Source organism: Nyctibius grandis, chromosome 5 (genome assembly GCF_013368605.1).
Source record: "Nyctibius grandis isolate bNycGra1 chromosome 5, bNycGra1.pri, whole genome shotgun sequence".
Taxonomy (NCBI): Eukaryota; Metazoa; Chordata; class Aves; order Nyctibiiformes; family Nyctibiidae; genus Nyctibius; species Nyctibius grandis.
In genome coordinates, this window is record NC_090662.1 from 29,568,213 (window position 1) to 29,590,003 (window position 21,791).

Here is a 21,791-nt window from a genome sequence, read left to right on the forward strand (position 1 = left end):
TGGTTGAGAGAGATAATTTATCTGAGGTGAATTCATATAAGGCCGGCACGGAGTGTAGTGCTTGGAGAAGGAATCTGGACCACAATAAAGCTGGAATGCAGATGTGTAGTAAATGACTCTTCTGGAGAGGAAGAGGACAACATTCATGAGCTGCTGGTGTGGTTGCCACAGGTAAAGGAGCTCCTGGTAATACAGAAGGGTATCTCAGAAAAACCAAACGGGTCAACTTTTTACTGCAAACCTGGCAGCGGGGAGGGCTGCAGCCTCTGCTCAGAGGGGTCTCAAATACTACTGGAATTTGCTGTCCTCTTCCCTGGTGGTTCTCTCCCCTGCTAATCAATCCAAGGTGTATCTCTCAAACTGTAGAAACTGAAGTTGACCACTAGCTGAAAATTGGGGTGAGTTTTTTCACACTGGTAATAGTTTGTTAAATGGATGCTGAATGCTCATCTGTTGTTTCTAAGACCTACTGGAGTAAGTAATTGGAACTGTAGTTCCCTCTGGGCCATTCGTACTGCTGAAGGAGCAGTAACGTGCTCCAAGCTTCCCAGCCCTTAACCCAGTCTTTGCTGACAAAAGCTGTTCTGATATTATGGGGTGGGTGGGTTGGTTGGTTTCTGTAGGGGTGTTTGGTTTGTTGGGTTTTGTAAAGTTAAATTGAGGAGTGGGTGAGTGTTCCCACCTCACAATTTGATACAACTTCACCTTTTTCGTTTTCTTTCTGAAGCACTCCATGCTTACATCTGGCTCTATGTCTGTGATCTCAAGAAGTCATACTGAGTCACAGCCTGGAAGACTGATGTCTCCTCTGCACACCATCACAGCTGTAATGTGCTGTCTGAAGAATGGATCTCAAGGGTGCTTCCTACCTTGCTGTTCCAGGATTTTCACCTGGGGTTGACAACTGAAGGTATCTTCTAGGGACTTTGAGCTGGGGCATCTCCATCTCGTTAATGATGGTTCATTGTTTGGAATATCTGTTATCCTGTATCTGACCTATATAGATGATGCTAAGTAAAAAAAAAGTTGCTAAATTCTTTGTTTTTAGTTTGCTTATTTGGCAACCATCAGCCACGGGGAAGTGAAGTCGGACTGCTTCACCTGGAAGCTCTGATTTATGGGCAAGCAGTGCCGATGCCTCTGTGCACTCAGTGTGGAGGCTGGTGCTGGAATCGTGCTAGTGTGAATGGACAAGACAACTTTCCTGATGGCTTGGAGTTCAAGGACAGCTGTTGTCTTCTGTGGCCCAAGCCTGACTGCATTCATTGTGGGTGAGATGTGGCTGATAAAATTGACGTACGGGAGCTGTTGTGCTGGTGTGCTCTGGTTGTGTCTTGTGATGGTTAAAGAAGCTGTCATTAACAGCAGGGGGAAGAGCGAATGGGGAGTTGAAGAGCAGAAAGAAGGGTTCTTCAGTGGACTTCTTGGGATCTTGAGGTGGAGAAGTTCTCACTGCACTGAGGGGATGGGGAGAGAGCAGACCTACGCTGTGAAGAGCTGGTCTGAGGTAAAGACAAGATGAGGGGAGCGAATGCTGCACAGGTGAAGAAGAAAGGAGGGATTAAGAACACGTAAGAAGGACAGGAGGGGAAGAGGGGATGCAGTGGGGTGAGGCCTGCCTCGCCGCGGGCTGAGGGGCAGTGGGGTGCTTCACGCAGGCGTTTGGCAGCGGGAGAGCGTGTTCTCCCCACGCGTGGGTACGCGGGCAGGGCATCGGGCCTGGGCGGGGGCCGGGGTGGCCGCCTGGGCCGCAGCGGCAGGGCAGGGCAGCGGCCGCTGCTGCGGCCGGGGCGGGAGCCGGGGCCGCCGCTTCAGCCGCTGGCGATCGGGGTGGTGGGCGGGCGCGCTGCGGGGCAGGAGCCGCTCCCGCGGGCGGGGGGTGGCGGGGCGGGCGCCGCGGCCGCCCCACGCGGTTTCCGCAGCCCCGGGGGCATCGCCCTGCTCCCCGGCCCGCCGCTCCCGGCCGCCGCCCCGGGCGGGAACCGCCGGATCGCCGCTCGACACGGACCCCCCGCCTCGGGATTAAGCGCGGCGGCAGCCGCGATGGGGCGCGTAGCCCGTCCCCCCTCCGCCCCGCCGGATCCCGTGGGCCGGGGGTCCCCGCGGTGCAGGGGCGGGCGGGGAGAGCGCGGGGCGGGGCCGCTGCAGCGCTGGTGCCCGCGGAGGGGCCGCACGGGAGGGGCGCGTCCGCGGTGCCCGGGGGTGAGGGGCGGCGGCGCGGCGTGTCGCAGCCCTGCAGCGGGGCTGTCCTTGCTTCCTGCTGCTCCTCGCGACACGAGGTCGCCGTTCCGTTCCGTGCTCGGTGTTGGCGGGGCCGCTCGCCGAGTAATAAAGCGGCGTCGTGTCAAACCCCGAGAGGTGCGAAGTGCTGCCGGCCTCTGACAGCCGGGGCGGTCGCCGCTGGAGGCTCCGCAGCAGATCGCGTAGCATCTGCGGGCGTGTTTGAATTAACTGTCTGCTTGTAGGGTTATTGGAAAGCGACTGGCTCCTCGGGATTCCTTGCCTAATCGGAGGTGTTACCTCCTCCTCTTCCCCCAGTGTCTCTTGACATCATTTCATCCATCAGAGTTTCAGAGGAAAAAAAAAAAAAACAAACCAACAACCCAAAGCAGAACCCACCCAGTCCGTGCGCAGCCCACACCAGCCCCTCAGCTTTGCTGTGACTGCAGGGAAGAGCTGGATCAGGGCAAAGATGACGGATGGGAGCGGGACTAAGCTCCTTGTCCTGAAGGATTTGGCGCGGGGCGAATCGAGAGCAAGCCGGAGCGATGCACCGATCGGCATCCCCCGTACCCCGGCAGGGCATCAATAGACCCTGCGGCCCTACGTGGGGATGCGGAGGAGCTTGACCCACGAAAGAAAGAAGCCCTCAAGGTGCGTTTGCTCCTGCCGGTCGTTTTTGCTCCATGGGATTTCTTCTGCCCCCCGCGACTGACCTGATGTGGACCGAAGCGTTTCTAACATGAACTTTCTGTCTGGGATCTGGTGGTCTCTTCCCCTGGTCTTAGTCTGGGCGACCCCACCAGTCACCTCCTCATGGTGGTAAGTTGTGCAATTCCAGGAATTTTTATTTGCTCTTGGGGAAGGTGGGGTCGGATTAATTGTAAATTGGAAGAGGGGGGGGGGTGGGGGTGGAGGCCTCTCCCTCGCAAACTCGTGCAAGCGGAGCTCGCGGCTGCCAGCTGCCCCGATCCAGAAAGCCCGGCCTTAAAGCAAGCGGGATTAGACGGTCTCGGCATCTCCTTCCACACCCCGTCCCTGCTCCCGGGCCTCCCCCTTCGCTTCAGCACACGGCAGCTGAGCGGGGCTTTCGGCAGGGCTGAGCGGCGCCGGGGAACCCTGCCCGGCCCGGGGTGCCCTGCCCAGCCCGGGGCGAGCAGCGGCGGGGCCAGACCGGGCCGCGCTGCCCCGGAGCCGCCGGAGGGAGAGGAAGGAGGGCAGCGTGCGGGGAACACGCCCGAGGTGCGCGGATGAAGCGCCGCTGCTGGCAGCCAGCCCTCCGCACCCCGGCGGCTCGGGGAATTGGCTACAGCAGGGAGATTTTTTATTATTAATTTTTTCCCCCCGCTTCTTCCTCGCCCTCCCCGTCCCCTCCCTCCTTCAAAGTTTCTCCTCGCTGAACTGCGAAGCGCAAGTGCAAAGGCCCGGGAGCCCTGCGGGCAGCGCGGGACCCCGCTGCAAACGGTGTTTGATCTCGTTGCGGGGCGGCCAAGCGAGCTGCGAAACACGGGTCCGTGTAACGGGTCAGCATGGAAACAGAAACCGGCCCCTCAAACCGGGGACCCCAACCAAGCCCAGACTGAAAAGTCTTGGTGTAGAAGAGGAGTTAAACATCTTATTTTAAACCTGGGGAACACATTTAACCTTGGCGCTGGCTGACACCGGATCAAAGCTTGATTTATCGGACTGAGCATATTTCAATAAAATTACTGTCTGTGTCCATAGCCGTTATTTATTGCGTTGGCTTTTTGTCATGGTGTCTTTTAACTGCCACTTATTTTTTTTCTTTTTTTTTTTGGAAGTTACGGCTTTAACGATTTTACGATCGTATAAAGTAATGAAAATACAAGAAAAGGACATTTTCATCTGTTTGATCCCTTCAAAAGACACCTATAGTAGTTTGGGTTTTATAAAAGTTACCTTTCGAAACATTTCAGGACTAATAGAGACCATCTGGACATAGATGATGATGTAATTTAATTTTTGTCAAGGGTTTGTTTTTTTTTTAACGTACTGCACGGAGCTCTAATAGCGGGGTTTGGGGTTCTCCTAAGTGCTTCGCGTTATTAAAAAAACACAGCAGCGGACACTCATTTTAAAGGATTTCCACCACAAAGGCAGAGGCAGCTGCAGCTCCGGATCCGCCGGAGGAAGGCTGGGGTGCTGAGGACCCCCCTTCGCCCGGAGCCGGTGCCCGGGGGTCGCCGCGGCCCCCCCCCCCCCCCCCCCCCCCGGCGCTGCCCTACCCCTTCCCTTCCGCAGGTACATGGGGGCCGTGGGCTCGTCGCGGGTGATGTGCGACAACGTGCCGGGCCTGGTGAGCCGGCAGCGGCAGCTGTGCCGGCGGCACCCCGAGGCCATGCTCTCCATCGGCCGCGGCGTGGCCGCCTGGACGGCCGAGTGCCAGCACCAGTTCCGCCGGCACCGCTGGGACTGCAACGCCCTGGAGCGGGGGCAGCGCCTGCTCGGCCGCGTCCTGCTGCGCAGTGAGTCCCGCGGGGCGGCGCGGGGCGGGGCGGGGCCTTCCCGCGCTCTCGGGCGGGGTGCGCAGCGGGGTGCGGAGGCACCGCGCCCCGGCGCAGCTCCAGGCGCCTTGGGGCAGGGGTGGAAAGGGTTTTGGGGGTCGGGGTAAGGGTTAAAGGGGCTTTAGGGACGGTCGGCGCTAGGGCTGCCCCCGCCGGGCCTCCCGCGCGGCGGTCGGTGACACCGGGAGAGCAACGGCGGGCGGTGGCCCTGCTCCCGGTACCCTTGATCCTGGCGACGGTGGAGCTTCGTTTTACGTTTCAGGAGGAAGGGAAGGGGAAATGCAAAATTTCGAGTCCAAAGAAGGGCAACGAAGCTGGTGAAGGGTCTGGAGCACAAGTCTGATGAGGAGCGGCTGAGGGAACTGGGGTTGTTTAGAGAAAAAGGAGGCTCAGGGGAGACCTTATCACTCTCTACAACTACCTGAAAGGAGGTTGTAGAGAGGCAGGTGTTGGTCTCATCTCCCAGGTAACAAATGACAGGATGAGAGGAAACGGCCTCAAGTTGTGCCAGGGCAGGTTTAGATGTGGATATAAGGAAAAAATTCTTCACTAAGAGGTTATCAAACATTGGAACAGGCTGCCCAGGGAAGTGGTGGAGTCACCATCCCTGGAGGTATTTAAAAGACGTGTCGATGGGGTGCTTAGTGATATGGTGTAGTGGTGGACTTGGCAGTGCTAGGTTAATGGTTGGACTTGGTGATCTTAAAGGTCTTTTCCAACCTGTCTCACAGTCAGTAGAACAGCAGATACGGTAACGAGGAGTGCTGTTTTGCTTAAAAAAACCTGTATCAGAGCAGAAAGACATGGACAAGATTTGGAAAGGGGGTTTGGTGTATTAGGGTCTGGCCCTGCAGTTCCCAGCTTCTTCGTTTTTTGGTGCATGATGGACCCCAAAACCACAAAATAAGGGCTACAGAGAAACTGAGGTGCTAGAATGCAGCAGTTGGGCAGAGGGCTCTCCAGCACAGCCCATCCTATCTAGGGAGACCAGTACCCTGGGGGGGTTGAATGGGGCAGCCCACGTCCGAACTGGAAACCAGCATGCTGGGGTGGCAGACGACAACCCCTTTTGCAGGCTGGTTCCTGCTGGAGCATTTCCCTGGGGAAGTGCAGAGGCAGGGTACAGTCCTGTCACGGCCGTGCTACCTGCAGGGTGTGGGGTCTGCGCCTGTGCTGGCGCAGCGCTGCCCTCCCGGCCCTTAGCCCTCTGTGGGGTGTGTGACAGCCGGTCCCTCAGATCAGGGTCTGTGAGAGAGATAAGCGGGGACACATCTGACGGGTGAGCCAGGCTTGTGCAGAGCCTGAGCAGCTGAGGACTGCAACGTGCTTCCCACCCCGAGGGAGGATGGTTAAGCAGGGTGTTGTTGCCATCTAAATGTTGGACTAAGGCATCTAGTTAGTCTTCAGACAGCTCACATGGTCCTTTTGGCTCAAAGAAAGGGCTGAGGTCTGTTACCGTGCCAGGATGTCCCTATCCAAGTGATAAACGTGCTGAGAGTCTTCTAAACTGCAGCTCTTTTCACCAAACGCCACACCTGGGCGCACCGCCGTGGTGCATAGCTGGTGGGGCTGACCCTGCCCTGGCACTTGTGTCCCTGGGATGTCCCCAGTACCGTCTGAGACAGCCTCTCCAGGCTGTGAGCAGCATGGCACCTGCAAGGAGAGGAGGAGGAGAGTACCGCAGGGCCATTGCCCCAGTGGTGGGGCTGGGGAGGAGGTTAGGTGAGACTGGGCACGCTGACCCAAGCAGTGGGATATCACCCACGGAGCATCGCTCAGTGCCAGGCTCTGCTGCTGGTAAGCGGTTGGTTCCCGCAAATGGCTTCATGTTCCCTTAGCAATTATTTGTGAGTAACCAGTAACATCACTCATCAGCTGAAGTTTTCAGTGAGGTTTGTCTGACATTCAGGAAAACATGTCTAGCAGAACACGGCCTAAATCTGATGAGGCTATTTCACTAAAAAAAGTAAAAATGCAGTTGTTCCAAAAGTGAAGTTTTCACTGTTGGCTCATGGGAGAGGATTAAGGCATCAGGCTTCTGAGCTCTGTGCTGAGCCTCATCAGGCAGTGATTGCCATGGGAAATGTAGCTTGATATCACTCTAATTTGAAATGAAATAGGTTTTTTTTAGTTTAATAAACTCAAATGAAACACTTCTCTTCCAACGACATCAAGTGTTTCTTTTTAATTGAAACTTTAAAAAGGTTTGCTGTTTCTGAATATGTTTTCTCAGAAATAAGTCTTCAGAAGAGCATGATTTGTAACATGACATCTCCTGCCTGATTTTGAAGGCAGCGTAGGGAAGGCAGGGTTTGGCCAGTCCTTTTGCGACCTTTTATTTGCCATTTGCCAAAGGTTTGTGCAGCGCACAGAAGTCTAGGGCTCATTCCTATTTGAAACATCTACATGCTACTGGGATAGAAATACTAAATAATAAGTTATAGGGTGTTATATGCTGCCCCTACAATAAAACTGGAGATAACATTCTCTCTTTAGGGTCCTGCTTTGCTGTGCTAACGTTACTTAAGGTTTACAAGTTCTCCAAACAGGTCTTTCTCACTGCTAGTGGCCTTAGATACTGCACAAAAATCTACTTCTCACTCTTGCCATGCTAAAAAACTTTTAAAGTATGAAAATATCCCATTACCATAAATAGAATTGTGCCAATATAACATAGCTCTGTATTGTAAATTACTACGTCTTAAAATAAACTGAAGCAGTTACTGCATTGAAGTGTGCACCCAATAGCCTAGGAGCAGGCATAGCCTACAAATGCAGATAATCTTTGGTGTAATAAAGTACCTTCGTTAAGAGAAGGGAAAACTGCCTGCACAGCTGGCATGTAAAAGTCACAGCTGCCAGGCCAAATCCTGTCTCCAGCGTGACACAAGCAGTGCCATTGATTTCATGGAACTTGTTTGTGTGAATTACGGTTACCGGGCTTGGTTCTAGGCAGAAAACCTAAATTTAGCTTATTTTCAGAAAATAACACCCAAGATTTTTAAGCAGGAAAGTCTATTCTGAGTGCTTTGGAAGAGGAAAAGCTAGTTTCAAGAGTTACTTGCAGTATTTTGCAATGTACATGTTGTTGCAATGTCCCTATTTAATAATTACTTAAGCCTATCTCTGAAATAGCACTTCATATATTTTTATAAATCGATGAAACATGATAGAAATTCCAGCTGTCATATTCACATATCTACAGAACAACTGATCCATGAACATATATTAATCAATATCAGAAGCAAACGTTTAATGTTTTCCAACTCTAACACTGTATTGATGAGCTTTTACCAGGGAGGGGTCCAAGTTTAAGCCATGACTAATTCTGACTCCAGGGAGTGTGTATTTGTGTGATTTCAGCCCAGTTTTTATCTTTTGCTCAGCAAAAAAGTCCAGGCTAACTGTCTGGAGTTAGGATAGCCACTCAAACTAACTACTATAATGATTTTTAAAGCGACTTTTTTTTTTTTTCAGGTAGTCGGGAATCTGCTTTTGTACATGCCATCTCCTCCGCTGGAGTTGTTTTTGCCATCACCAGGGCATGTAGCCAAGGGGAGCTGAAATCCTGCTCCTGCGATCCCAAGAAGAAAGGCTCTGCCAAGGACAGCAAGGGCCATTTTGACTGGGGTGGCTGCAGCGATAACATTGACTACGGCATTAAATTTGCCAGAGCCTTCGTGGATGCCAAAGAACGGAAAGGAAAAGATGCAAGAGCGCTGATGAACATTCACAACAACAGAGCTGGAAGGAAGGTGGGTGTCCAAGCCCAGATGCCTGGAGCTGGTCTTGGTAAGCTCTCATGGGTCTGGGGCAGGTAACAGTTGGCCCTTGCTGACTGGTCTCAGCAGTTAGGAAGAAGTATGGGATGAGTAGGAGCCTGAGGTGCTATTTCTGTCTCCTTTGGAGGTTCAGCATGGCAGAGATCTCCAAACAGATTGAGTGCAACTGCTTGATAGTGCTCCCATCTGAGTCAGTTCAGTGGCTCCTTGTGCGGGAAGTTAAGCAGGAGCCCAAGAAGTTGCAGGATCAGTTTGGACGGAGGTTTTGTTTTGAGCCTAATCCTTAAATATGGAGAAGTTTTACTTTCGATTAATAAAGAACAGAAATTCCTAAGGGAGGCTGAAGACCACACTGAAGAACAGGATTGACTATTAAAGAGCAAATTCAAAATAGCATTGGAGGAAAAAAAACATACTGTCCATTCCTGTATGTCTGTGGCAAACCTAAACACAAAAAGAGCAGAGATAAAATACAATTACTTCACTTTTTAAGAAAATAAATCCAAAATATGTGTCCCTCCAAAAGGCATTGGCCTTGGGGCGTGACCTGCTCTAAACAAACTCCTCTAAACATTGTATGAAAATACCATTCTTGAATTTCAACGAGAAGAGTCTTTACTTTTTTATTGTAGGTGGGTAGGAGTAGTTGCAGGCTGTTTCGTTATTCAAAACATATTCAAAATTTGATGCATGCAAAACATCTGACACAATATGGAAAATATTTTATAGTGCTAGATCAAGCATTTCTAAAATGAATCTTAGACATTCCTTGTTTGTTGTCTTTGGTTTTCCTTAATGTACATTCAGTAGGAAGTAAATTGTTCATATTCTCATCTTTTTGTATTAAAAATTTCCCTTTATAAAATGTAAAATTGTTCTATATTAACTAGCCCTTATTAGAAGAAAAGATCCAATTTTAATGAATTGTTCTGCAAGTAGATGATTCTCCTGATAAATATTTCTCCTTCAACATCTTTCCTCCACCTGTTTTTTACCAGCAGGTGTAATTAATGTGTAATATAGACAGATGAGGCTATTCAGATGAGTGATATGCATATGCAATACTATGGCTGTATTTATGTCACTGTCCAAAAGGGACTGCAGTCTACAACACAAGCAAAGACTTTATAGGGGTGAATTAGCTCCCTGCTGGGAGATACTTTCTGTAATAGTTGAGTATCTTAGTAAGTTTAAAGAAATACATATGCCAAATAATCAGACAGTATTGGTAAGCAAGTAAGTTTTTTAGAAAAAGATCAAAAGGCTTTAATAAATATATTTGATTAAAAATAACCAACACATTCTCATATGCTCTAGGACCTGCTTTATAGAAAGGGAAGCTGTTTTGTACCCACAGCACAATAGTGTAGGCTTAGCTTTGCAGGGATCTCACTGCCTCAGCCCACCCACCAGCCTGGCATTCGGATCTGGGTAAGACCTGTTGTGCCCTTGGCTTTTCTCACCCCAAAAGGGGTGTTGATAGGTTTCTTTTAAAACTAGACTATTCAGATTTTACTAATTCAAAATACATAGAATAAATATTTATAATATTCCCATATGAATCATACAAAATAATATGCTGTGTATCAGTGTAGGAACATCACTGACAAAAAGAAATCCTGCATTCCTATGTGCTTCTTCCACTGTTCCAACAAGTTGTTTTAAATGTAGACTTAGTTAAACTGATTTCTACTCAGATAATTAAAACCAAGCATCTGCTTAAATCCCACTTTTGTGATAGTACCATTGGCAATGAATTGGGGCTGTGGGAATGTCAGTGACTTTTTTGAAGTAGTCATATCGTTTAGAAGTTGGAAAGAAAGTTAAAAGTACTTTGGTTTTATAACACATTCTCGCTTTATTACTAAGTGCTTGACTGAAAAATGCTGCCCCGCTGTGCATCAGTCTCACTTGTAGTCATGGAGCTTTCCTCTCTCTTACCTTCCTCCCATGATGCTGTTCCTCTTGCACAAACTCTAAAATGTTCATATTTCATGAACCCTTAAGGCATCATATTTATAGATCAAATATCCATATCTTCAGAATTAGAATGGATTATTTATTGTAGATGAACCCATCTGTTGTTCTCCAACATCATACAAAGAGCTTAAATGTCTGAGATGAAGCTGACATGGCTTTAATACTATCCAGACATTAAATTATTGTTGAAGGTGATCTCTCCAGTGCAAGCTAATGAAGGTCTTATTCTAAAATGTTAATTGTTAAAAGGTTTATAAGCATTTTAAAAATACCGCACTTTAAAATTTTGCATAGATCTGATGCCTAGCCAAGGTACGATGCTTTGCACGGTCCCTGCAAAAGCATTTGACTGTGGAATGCCTGTGAATTTCTAGGCAATATTTGAAACACTATTCAGAGCAAAGGGCAAATTCATGAAGGCGAGCTAGAGAGGGTCAGCATGGCGATGTGTCAGCTGGAACGATGGGGAAAGGGGGTACCTTCACCTACTGAGGAGCTGAGTGATTCTGTCCATTTCTCAGCTCGTTTCCTCCTGTCCAGTCTGCATTCTAGCGGTATGGACCATCTCAATCCTTGGGATGACTGGCGAGAGCTGGGAAGGTAAGCCCACCAACCGGAGGATTGTGTGTACGGTTGAGTCAAGCAACCAGAGCAGACCAGCTGTGTGGGGATGACTTGATGCTACCAGTGGGTGTCACTACAGACCGTGAGTTGGAGACCCATTGCAAGCCTGGCATTACAGGGTGAATGGAAGAGGGCTGAGAAGCATAAATTACGGTTTGTTTTACCTGTGTGTATTTTACTGTGTTTCTAAACAGGCCGTGAAGAGGTTTTTGAAACAGGAGTGCAAATGTCACGGTGTGAGTGGATCGTGCACTCTAAGGACCTGCTGGCTGGCCATGGCAGACTTCAGGAAAACAGGAGATTACCTGTGGAAGAAATACAATGGAGCGATTCAGGTGGTCATGAATCAAGATGGCACGGGTTTCACTGTGGCTAATAAGAGATTTAAGAAGCCAACTAAGAATGACCTGGTATACTTTGAAAGCTCTCCAGACTACTGTATCAGGGACAGGGATGTAGGTAAGCCTCTGTCATTACATATGAATGGTTTTATTTCAGACATTTGTACTTTGAAGGTCAAAAATAATCATTATTATTGAGTGTGTGTGTGTGTGTGTATATATATATATATATATAAATCCATGCACGTAACCAGCAGGAAGCAGGCAGGAAGATGTTTTGGAAGGACAGCTCTATACATGAACAATAGCTTCTCAATGTCTGTAGATGTACGACAGTCAGTTGTTCTAATAATTCAGCAGTTTCTTCCAGCTGCTATGGAGCCCTGGAGATGCTGCAAGGCAAAATCTGCTTTGAGGACAAGTTTGAGTTATGCTCTGGAGGCAGGTCCATACCATACACAGCCACACACATGCTTGTATCACACAGCTCACTCCAGAGCTGCCAGATGAAACTACAGCAGCCCCAAGTCCTGTGGTGTCCCTATGATACCACCTCCTGTCTCATTGCTTCTTTTCCATTTTGTTATGCTACTGCTGCAGACTCCCAAGAGACCAGTGTCCTCCTTTATCTGCACATTCCCTGCAGCTCACTGTGGACCCCCTAGTTGTAGACACACCTTTCCCCACTGGTAATGTAGGAGGTACAGCAGCTTGGTGCAAACCGTGCTTGCACCAGTCAATGCAGCTGTTGGTAATGTGGTGCAAGGCAGCTGGGGGATGTGCAGGTGGATGAAAGAATAGAGGTTGGTGGGGCACAGCAGACTGCATCGAGTGACACAGCTATTTATTCTTTACGAGACAGTGTTGGCTCCGTCCGTGATAACCATCATATTTTCTGAGGAGTTGTGCCAGCCCCAGTGGGAAGAGGTAAAGTTTCAGGGCTGCTATTAACACTGAATTGTTCTGCTTTCAGAGATCTCAATAGAGACATGCTTAACAGTGTTACAGGATTCAAGGCACTGCCAAGCACCAGGAATCCTGTTAACAGTTCTTGACCTGTCTGTAGTATTTCCTGATGTGGCAATTAAAAACTAGCAACTAGAAAACCAGAAATTTGGAAAAGAGAGCCAGACTGAGCAATGTATGGAGGATGTTGTGGAACTAATTAATAGGTTGTATAACGTACCAGAGCGCACCCGGTGTGACATATCTGTAAGTATCTGGATAGCAAAGCAGCTCAACGCTTTTTGGCCCCACTGCGTATTTACAATCCAAGTTTACTTGGAATAAGCATTGCAAAACAACTGTTCTTAAATAAGAACAATATGTGAAATCCTGGTCATGTACTATTGACTTCAGTGAACCCAGAATTTCATCCAGTACGCTTATGTTGTACAATGTTTCTGGTTAGTTGAGTCGTCAAGGTAATTTTAAATGTTATTTATAGCTTTTGCAGGTGATGCTTATTACATACACAAGCACATGTTGTTCCTTGAATAGTGACCGATACTGTAAAGTCTAATACTTCAATCCAAGTGAATAAATGGGCATATTGTGGCATTGTGCAGAGACTAACTTTGCAGGCTGGGATTTATTCACAACTTTATTTCCTGAAGTTGCCTCATTCTTTCTAAAACCCATGATTTCTTTCCCCTAAAAAGGAGAGCCCATACACGACTCACTTCTATGTCAAAAAGCTATTTAATAATCTCTTTGTACTAAGCCTAACATCTTAGTTGTGTTATGGTGGAGGAGAGTGGGCATTTTCACTGCAGCGTATTACACACGCTTGCCTGATTCTGTCAAGGCTGCCCAGAGATGGCAGAGCCTGACATGTGCTTTGGCTCAGCTCAAGATCAGGCTGTGGATGAGGCAGTGTTTCTTTGCTGCCCAGAATTCAGAGAATGTGGCTGTTTGGAAGAGCACGTTTTCTGGCAAGCTGCAGTAAACCTTTAACGGGATGCGGGACGCCCTGCTGCTCGCGTGGAGCAAAGAGAGTCAGATGAACAAAAACTGATCTGGCTTTGAGAGGGATCATTTCGGCAGCTGAGCAGCATTTTGTCTTTATTACCTTTGGTTTGCCCCGTTGAGCGCTCCAGGGTGTCAGCCCTGTGAAATGACTGGAAATGAAATGAGATTGTGGAAGTCTGAGTTTGGAAATAGGTGGGGAGCATCTCAGCGTCAGCTAAATCTAATACCACAGCGCTTTAGTACGTCCTTGAGTACAGTCCTGCCTTTCGTTCTCCGGGGAATTCAAGAAATTTAGTGCTTCTGGGGGAAAAAAAGCAGTGTATCGGGAGATTGGTTAGTATTGGGACTGAATGAAGGGTTCCCAGAGCAAATCTTATGAAGCGTCATGACTTGACCAGGAGACAGCTTCACAAACTGTAAAATGACCAACCCAGCGTCCTCTGTGGCGTGGGTGTGCTAACACACATGAAGCAGTAAATTAAAGGTGTTCAGGGCTTGCATCATCAGCGGCCTGTCCAAAAAACACATATCTCATCTTCTGCCTCTGGAGCTTTTGGCGCTGGCTCTTCTCTCCGGCAACGGGCAGCCGCCAGCGGGTGCTGGAGCTGAATACACCCCACTGGCTCTGGCAGCCTGTCTGGAGGAGGCAGCTGGACATACATACATGGATCACCCCTACAACGTGAAAAATGTGGTATTGTTATTTCTTTTCCTAGAAGGAAAAGAGGAGTCATTGCTTTCGGGAGAGTTATAATATGTGGAAATCGCTAATAGCAACTCAATAGCAAGAGAACATAATAACCCGACCAACTCTTGTCTAGCATTAAGATTTCACAACTTTTAGAAAAGGGCCAAAGGAAGATGTTCAGAAGTGTCCAGAATTCACTTAACTCTGCTCACATGGATGCTGAAATAATTTTTACTCACAATTTTGTACTCATAATTTGATGGAAACAGAGGTAGGACATCCCAGAGGGCTTTTGAAAATCTTGTCATGAACTTATAAATTTTGCCACACTTTGCCTGGTCTTCCCTTATATTACCATAAATTTCCAGCTCCCAAAACCAATACAGGCATACCCAGGGCTACACAGAGGGAGAGCTGTTAGAAATGATAAAGCTGTAAAGGGGACTAAAGTGATGACCGCACACGTGGCAGTCCCGCTGTCGCACGTACTATCTTACCCTGGATGCGTACCATCACCTCTGAAATGCTCTAAAAAAACTTCTTGCTCATCTGCTCATAAGCTTCTGTTAGACACATTTTAAGTTTTAGAAGATTGGTGTTTGACCATCCATGCAAGTGAGGTTGATTGAAAGCTGTTGAAAGTTTATCAGATTTTGAACGTACCGGTGGACAAGCAGAGACTGCTTTAGAATTAAATGTTTGAGCAGCCGTGGCGTGGGCACCACCAGCTTGCTGGATGAGCCTTTGTTACAGGCTGTTGTTCATAGAGACTATGAAAGCCGTGTCATGCCTTACTGCACAAAATCCCATGTTACGACAGGTTTATTAAAAATTAATTGGTACAGAGCAACTAAAAAACTTATGCAGTGTTTGAGTGAAGCCTCTTCCTGCAGAGAAACCCTCACCAAAGTGTGTAGAGCAAGCTGAGGCTCAGCTATGCACGTGGAGGTGGTGCATATGGAGCGGAGAGGTTGTATCCCCAAGCGTGGACACCAAGGTGGAGGTGATGGGCAAGCGGCAGCATGGCGTTGGTGACCACATGTTGACTGTTTGCAACTGGTCTGGAGCAACAAGGCTTCAGCTGCGTGAAGCTGGTGGTGCGGCAAAGAGGCAGGTCGCGTCTACGTGCAGATGGTCTCAGGCTGATGTAGCAGTCCCTCAGGACCTGCTGCAAACCCCTATGCCGTGTGCTTCAAGTCAGCCGTAGGTTTCTTCTGATACTCACGTGGTCCCAGTTTGGGTGCTGTCAAAGCATTGCTGCCTCTGCCTGCGTGTAGGTTGTGGGTTGCATACCTGGACTGTGGTGGCCATCTCCTGTGTCTCCAACAGGCAGATGGGGTGCTGTGACTGTGTCTGAGGACCCTCCACACCTGGTGTCCCGCTGGAAAGCACTGTGGAGATGCATGTGCAGTGCTATGGGAGCCCCATGGAGCTGCGCGTTGGGTGGCAAACCGCATGCTCAGCATGATCTGCTTCAGGTCCTTCACAGGATTATTTTCGTGTTATTTCCCTTACCGCCCCACGTAAGCCGTTCGCTGATGAAGCCATTGAGATGAATGAGGCCAAGTCCAGAGTGAAAGAAAAATGTGAAACTAAAGTATAGCCTACAAAGTATTGGTGCTGAGCAAGATGTGTTAGTACTTGAGGTATGTAACCCATGGAGGGAAACCAATCCTGGTCTATGTCAAAAACTCACTGAGGTTAGCCGCATACAGTCAGTCCCTGTGCGACTTCTTGGCCCGTATCTCCCAGTTTACGCATTGCAAACATGTTGGGTGCAGTCCCAGCCCCGTGCAAGCTGACGGTGGAGCTTGCGATGACTTCCATCAGGGCAGCTCTCCTCCAAGCACCGTCCGGTGAGGGAGCAGCGCAATCGCCCCAAGAGCCTCTGGGAGCTGAGAGGTTATGACAGCTGTCAGTGGCTATGGAAATTAGAATGAGGCACATGTTTACTCTGAACAGAATCAGGATAAGCTGTTTTTGTCAGCACGTTGCTGTCTCTTCGTTGCTGGCCTGGGAAATCCCAGCCCCTCCAGACAAGGCTGCCTCTGGTGTGTGCTGCCTGTTCCCTCCAGCCCTGCTGTACTGGGGTGTTGTACATAGCTTCCATGTGAATCTTTCTTGATTTAAAAAGTAGCTTCAGAGATACTTTAATGCTTGTGTGGAAACTAGTTTATTGTTGTTGGGGATTTCACTGCTTTTTTTTTTTTAGGTGAAAGTCAAATAATGAACTTTATTGCTTGAAGCCAGATTTTTAATCAATAGAAATAGAAGGGAAAAATCTCACGTTATAAAGGAATAAATACATTTTAGTGCTTTAGGAATGGGAAAAAATATTTTTCAACTTACTATATGTTTGCTTAAGAAAACAACTATGCAAACCAAGAAGAAAGGGTTTGATGTACAGGCCGTAAAGTTGGCAGCATTAAAAGCTGTGGATGTTTTGGCAGGTATGATGTTGTGTGTCGGCATGGCAATTCCAACACTTGAAATAAAAACAAAGAGGTTGCACGAAAACTTTTTACAAGTTAGAACATGCTCCTGCCTCATAAGTGATGAGGAGGTACATTACAGGTAGCAGGCCAAGATCAGAAAACTCTGCCTTGTTTTGTTTAGTGTCTTCTGCTGTCCTCATCACCCGGGTACGAGTGCCCACCAAGGAGCCCAGTAACTTGCCTGCCTGCTCGCTGTCAGTTGTTGCTCATTTTCTTTCTCACGAGAGAAGCCGCAGAGATGCTGAAGATGCTGTTTGAACTTTTAAAGAACATTGGTTTTGCTCAGAAACGAAGCCTTTATGTGAGCCTGTTTTCTGTTTTGTCACATCCTGTGGATAATTTAGTCTCCTCTCCTAGTGGCACAGTAAATGTTGATGCTGTGTTGTGGGCAGTATGGGAAGATACCAGCTCCTGACTCTCTGTTAGCAGCTGAAGTAATTTTGGTTTTGAAGTCAGTGGCAAAACTCCTGTTGAAACCAGCGGGCGTATCCCGCTCAGGTTCTCCTTCACTGCTGCACGATTTCCCCAAACATCTGGCAATGAGAACTTTGGAGTTGGAAACGGACCTTTGCCTCAGCTGAGGAATGTGGTGAGACCTTCCCGGGGCAGCTCCGTCCAGGCACAGGGGGACGTGGGGTCTTCCTTCAGCCCCAGCAGCCAGGGCTCTGCTCCCAAGCGGGAGGCGTGCTGAGCTGGAGGGGTGATGCCTGGCCAGCTGCCGTGCGATGGTGCCGCAGTGGAGGCTGTCGAGTGTCCAGCTTGTTTCACATGAAGCACACGCAGAGAGCAAAACACCAAGCGTTTTGAAATCTAACCCAGCTCACGGCTGTCGGAGGTTACTGTCCCAGGCGTGTTGTGTTACGCAGCTCAGGCACACCGGGGCTTTGGGGCTGGGCCTCATCAGTGGGGTGAAGCAGCGTGCAGAGCCAGGGAGGTGAGGGGGGTCCCGTGCAGGGAGGTAAGCAGGAATTCACACCAAATCCCTGATGCAGGACGTTAACCGTACGAGTCGCAAGCTTGGCCTTTGTACCTTCTTTTTGTCTGAGCACAGAGGGCAGGACGAGCACCTATAGAAGTGGTTATTCAGTTGTATTTTACACAGTCTGGGATGCAATGGATGTTGCTGTGGGCTGACAGAAGCACCAGAACTTACGTTCAGATGTCGCAGCTGTTTGCACAGTGTCGTGGATGGAGGAGAATGTGGTAGCTGGGAAGCAGGGTTGGGTTTGATTTCTGCCACAGGCTTCCCACAGGACCACAGGCAGATCATGCATCCTCCTGACTTCTCAGTCCTGCCTCCATCAGGGGCACTGGGGGCCACTGGAAGTCTCTCTTCCCCCAGTGTGGGGTGATTCCTGAAAAAAGGATCTGGGAAAGGCCTTTTGGCATCACTGCTTTGCCTGTCGTGCAGGTTGCCCGGTGCAGCTGGCCTTGTTAGGGAGAGCTACGTGGCAGAAGGCTTGCTAGGGGTGGTCTGTGCCCATGTGGGTCACTGCTGGTGGTACCTCTCCTCATCCTCCCCGGGAGCCCCTGCACGGGATCCCAGTGCCAGCACTGGCTGTGGGGACAGGAGACCAGGAGTTACTGCTGGTTCCCTGGTGCAGGGCGTGCCTGATGCAACATGCCACTGGTTTTTACATCAACGTGAGATGCTCCCCCAAATAGCAGAGACTTACCTTAAAGTGCTGTTCAACTGCCTCCCCAAGGATGCTACGCAGAGTGCTGGTCCGTGGGCAGCAGCATGAGCAGGCTCGAACTCCAAGGAGATCCGGGATTTATCAGGCTGCAGGTGCAGGAGCCCATCTCTGGCTCTGTTCAGTGTGTCTTCTCCTCCCTCTGCCCTTTCCCTCTTGGGTGGCTCAGCAGGTCTCCGCTTGGCCGGCGCAGGAGCACTGTTGCAGCTCAGGACCCCTGAGCCAGGGCCAGTGTCTCCGCCGTCAGCAGCAGCCGGTGAGTGGCTCTCGGGGTTGGGCAGCTGGGGTGGCTGTGGGCACCTGCTGAGCCTGGGGGCAGGCGGCCATGCAACCCTTCTTCTGCTCAGCGCACAGCAGGCCTGGACCAGTGATTTGATATTGAAGCTTTCCAGGTGTTTATTTCTACCCAATGAATATTTAAATATTTAAATAAATACAGGAATATAGGCTATGGGGGAGAAGGCTGAGATGCCTTCTAGGGACTGAAATACTCATTTGGGGCAGCAGTTGAAGCCTGTCCTGAGTGTTAGACGCAAAAAGAGCCAAATTTCCCTTGCCATGGCTAAGAGGCTAAATCATGTGTCGGTCACATGGGAAACCGCAGCCTGAGAAGGTGGCTTTGCTGAAGTCCCTGAGTCCCCTCGCTGCCTCAGTAGCTGGGCCCAGGCCCGAAAAGACGTGAGTCTCCCTGGTGCCGGGGTCTGTAGGGGACGGAGGAACAATGAATACTTGTATGTTGTGAACTGCTGCAATACCACCGCAGCAGTATGTACAACCATAAGTGCACCGTAAGGGGGAAAAAAAGAAAATTAGAATTCATGCAACTTAGGTTTTTAATAATAACAGATTATACACCCCAAGTTTTATTAATTAAGACTGGTTTGCTATCCTAGCTCATGCAAATTTGAATTAATGTCTGCACGTATTTTTTTTTCTTTAAGAAGGTAAATTGTTCATGTTTGCACACCTGTGAATAGCCTTTGTAAAATGTTTCCAGTTAATGTAATGACCACGGTCAATATTTAGGGAATCCCATTTTGGCCAAGAACAGAAGAACGGAACTGTAATCGACTGTAGGGAAAATGTCAGAACAGTGTGCATCTCATGGATATACCTGAAACTGATTTATAACAGCAATACATAAGAAACTAGGTGAAGCAATGAGTATTCATGAACTTTGCCGATTGGTGGTAATAATCTGTCAACAGCTGTGGTATCGATCCTGAAGTGTATCCTAAGATAAGGTTGTGTTAGATGAATAGCAGCTCCTATGTGGTACAGTAGCTGTTTGGGCTAAGACATGCCTTAAAGAGCCATTTTGTGCCACGTGGAGATGGGCAGAGGCATTTCAGCCGCTCCAGAGACGTTTTAAGAACATGAAGAGGTGTGGTACGGTTTCCTACCCCTCCGTCTGTCCACAGCAGGCTATAGCTTAGTTTCTTCTTCTATCAAGAAAGAGAAGAACCCTTGGTGCTTACCCCACAGACATGAGAAGTGCATAGAGCAGCCACACTTCAGTTGCCACCTGAAACTGCTGGACACGGGGGCCGTGGGTGGACACAGCAGCAATGCCAAGTGGTTGGGGTGCTTCTGGAGTTGCTTCTGCGAAGACTTTAACCACCGGCAGCACAGTTACTCTGCCCATGGTGTCCCTTGCAGCCACCAAATTTAGCAGTCTCCTCTCTCCGAGCCCTTCCCTGCCCACCCAGAGCTCCCCTGCAAAGCCCATGAGCTCCTGAGCACCACGGGGTGCTCCTCCTGGGCGCCCCATTTCACACAGCCCCAGGGGACTGGACGCAAGGGGCAGGAGGGGGCTGCAGGGCTGCCTTAGGGAGGGTGGTCTGCTCACTGGAGAGGAAAAAGGTGCTATGGAAAGGTGAAGGAAAGCATGATGTTACTAACAGAATCAGGCAGAGCCTTGAAGTATTTGGTCCATTTTACTCCTTCTCATCTCCAGAGCTGATTTCTAGGAAAAATTTGAGAATTTGAGAGCAATTTTACCTTATTATAGGCATTTTTCTGGCTTGGTATTGAATCCTGGGGGTGATGTGATGTTGAAGGATCAAATACATTGTAAATGATGTCTCCTGTACCTATTTTCATATGCTTTCTGTCCTTCCTTGAAATCCACCTCCTGACCTTTACTGCGTTTCCTTTGTAGGGTCCCTCGGGACAGCGGGGCGGGTTTGTAACCAAACCTCCCGCGGCATGGACAGCTGTGAAGTGATGTGCTGCGGGAGAGGCTACGACACCTCCCGCGTCAGCAGAATGACAAAATGCGAGTGCAAATTCCACTGGTGTTGTGCTGTGCGCTGCCAGGACTGCCTGGAAGTGGTAGATATTCACACCTGCAAAGCGCCGAAGAGCGCTGGCTGGATCTCCCGGACATGATACACAGGCTGCTGATGCTTGAGGACCACAGCCTTTGCCCTTCCTGGCCCATGCAGGGAATGTGTCCAAGGTCTTCTCTACTTTTACGCCAGTTTTGCCTTTGTCTTTCATTGCACAGAAGCTGCTGAATAATTAATACGAACTCTGCAGCATTTACTTCCTGTTGCTGCATGACAGTGTTGCTGCAGAGTTGTCTGTGCATAAACTGATGCAGCTCTGGAAGGACGTACTTCTGCTGGGACTCTTCCAACCAAGGCGCAACTCTCCTCCGGACTCTTTGTGGCAATTCATTCCTGCCGTCAGGAGCACAGCAAGACGTGAAGATGGGGCATTTCGTACAAGGCCACCACCACCAACTGCATGGGCTGAGCTTGCTCAAGCATCTTCCAGAGAATCTCATGCCAGTCACAGTCGTGCCCTGGATAATGAAGTGCTCAGAAGTTTGAGCACCGGTTGGTGATTCCTTCATGAGAGAAAATCTGGGGCCAAGCTGGGTGAAAGACTTTACCAGAGGGTGTTTGTTCATCCCTAGTGGACTGGAGTTTGCAGTGAGGTGGCCACTTGAGGCCACCCTGGCCACCGTTAGCACACTGTGGCTTCCTGTGGGGCAGAAATTGGCCCACAGCGAAAAGCAAAGGAAACTGCCGGAGATTTATTCAACCAGAACATTTTCATAAACTGTTAAAGAGTCAAAGCAAATGTCTTAGTTATATATTTGTGAAAACTTGCCTTAAAAGCTTTTAAAAGGTCATTAATATTAAGCCTAGTGAGAGCTGGGTATAGGACACTCAACTACCTAAGGATGAGGTTTCCTATTTTTCACTTACTGAATAAGCAGAAAAACGTTTGCAGCAAGCTGATGGAGAAGGTAATTCCTTGTCTCATTAATGGCCAGGTTTCTAAAGAATCTATCAACTTCTGTGTTCTTTTAAATTTAATAAATCTATTAAATGTGTTCAGAATGATACTTTCCATTTAGCTGGGGACTTCCAAATGAGATTTTCTCTGAATACTTTCTGCAAAAACTTATGCCTATGATTAAGGGTCCATTGGCCTTTGATGGAGGCAGGTACAGGTTGT

General features: G+C 49.0%; 1 protein-coding gene across 1 annotated transcript; it reads left to right on the forward strand.

The window, feature by feature from the left end:
- The first annotated feature begins 2,917 nt into the window (after positions 1-2,917).
- WNT2 (Wnt family member 2) lies at positions 2,918-20,711 on the forward strand. The gene is made up of 5 exons (XM_068400849.1): positions 2,918-3,042; positions 4,483-4,706; positions 8,223-8,500; positions 11,326-11,590; positions 20,482-20,711. The coding sequence occupies exons 1-5, from the start codon at positions 2,963-2,965 to the stop codon at positions 20,709-20,711; spliced, it is 1,077 nt and encodes a 358-aa protein (XP_068256950.1). The 5' UTR covers positions 2,918-2,962.
- Positions 20,712-21,791: the final 1,080 nt, after the last annotated feature.

Excerpts from the sequence above, each read along its gene's own strand:
- WNT2 (XM_068400849.1), top strand. The coding sequence starts at position 2,963 with ATGAACTTTCTGTCTGGGATCTGGTGGTCTCTTCCCCTGGTCTTAGTC. Across the intron at positions 3,043-4,482 it reads CCAGTCACCTCCTCATGGTG|GTACATGGGGGCCGTGGGCT; the intron begins GTAAGTTGTGCA and ends TCCCTTCCGCAG. Across the intron at positions 11,591-20,481 it reads TATCAGGGACAGGGATGTAG|GGTCCCTCGGGACAGCGGGG; the intron begins GTAAGCCTCTGT and ends TTTCCTTTGTAG.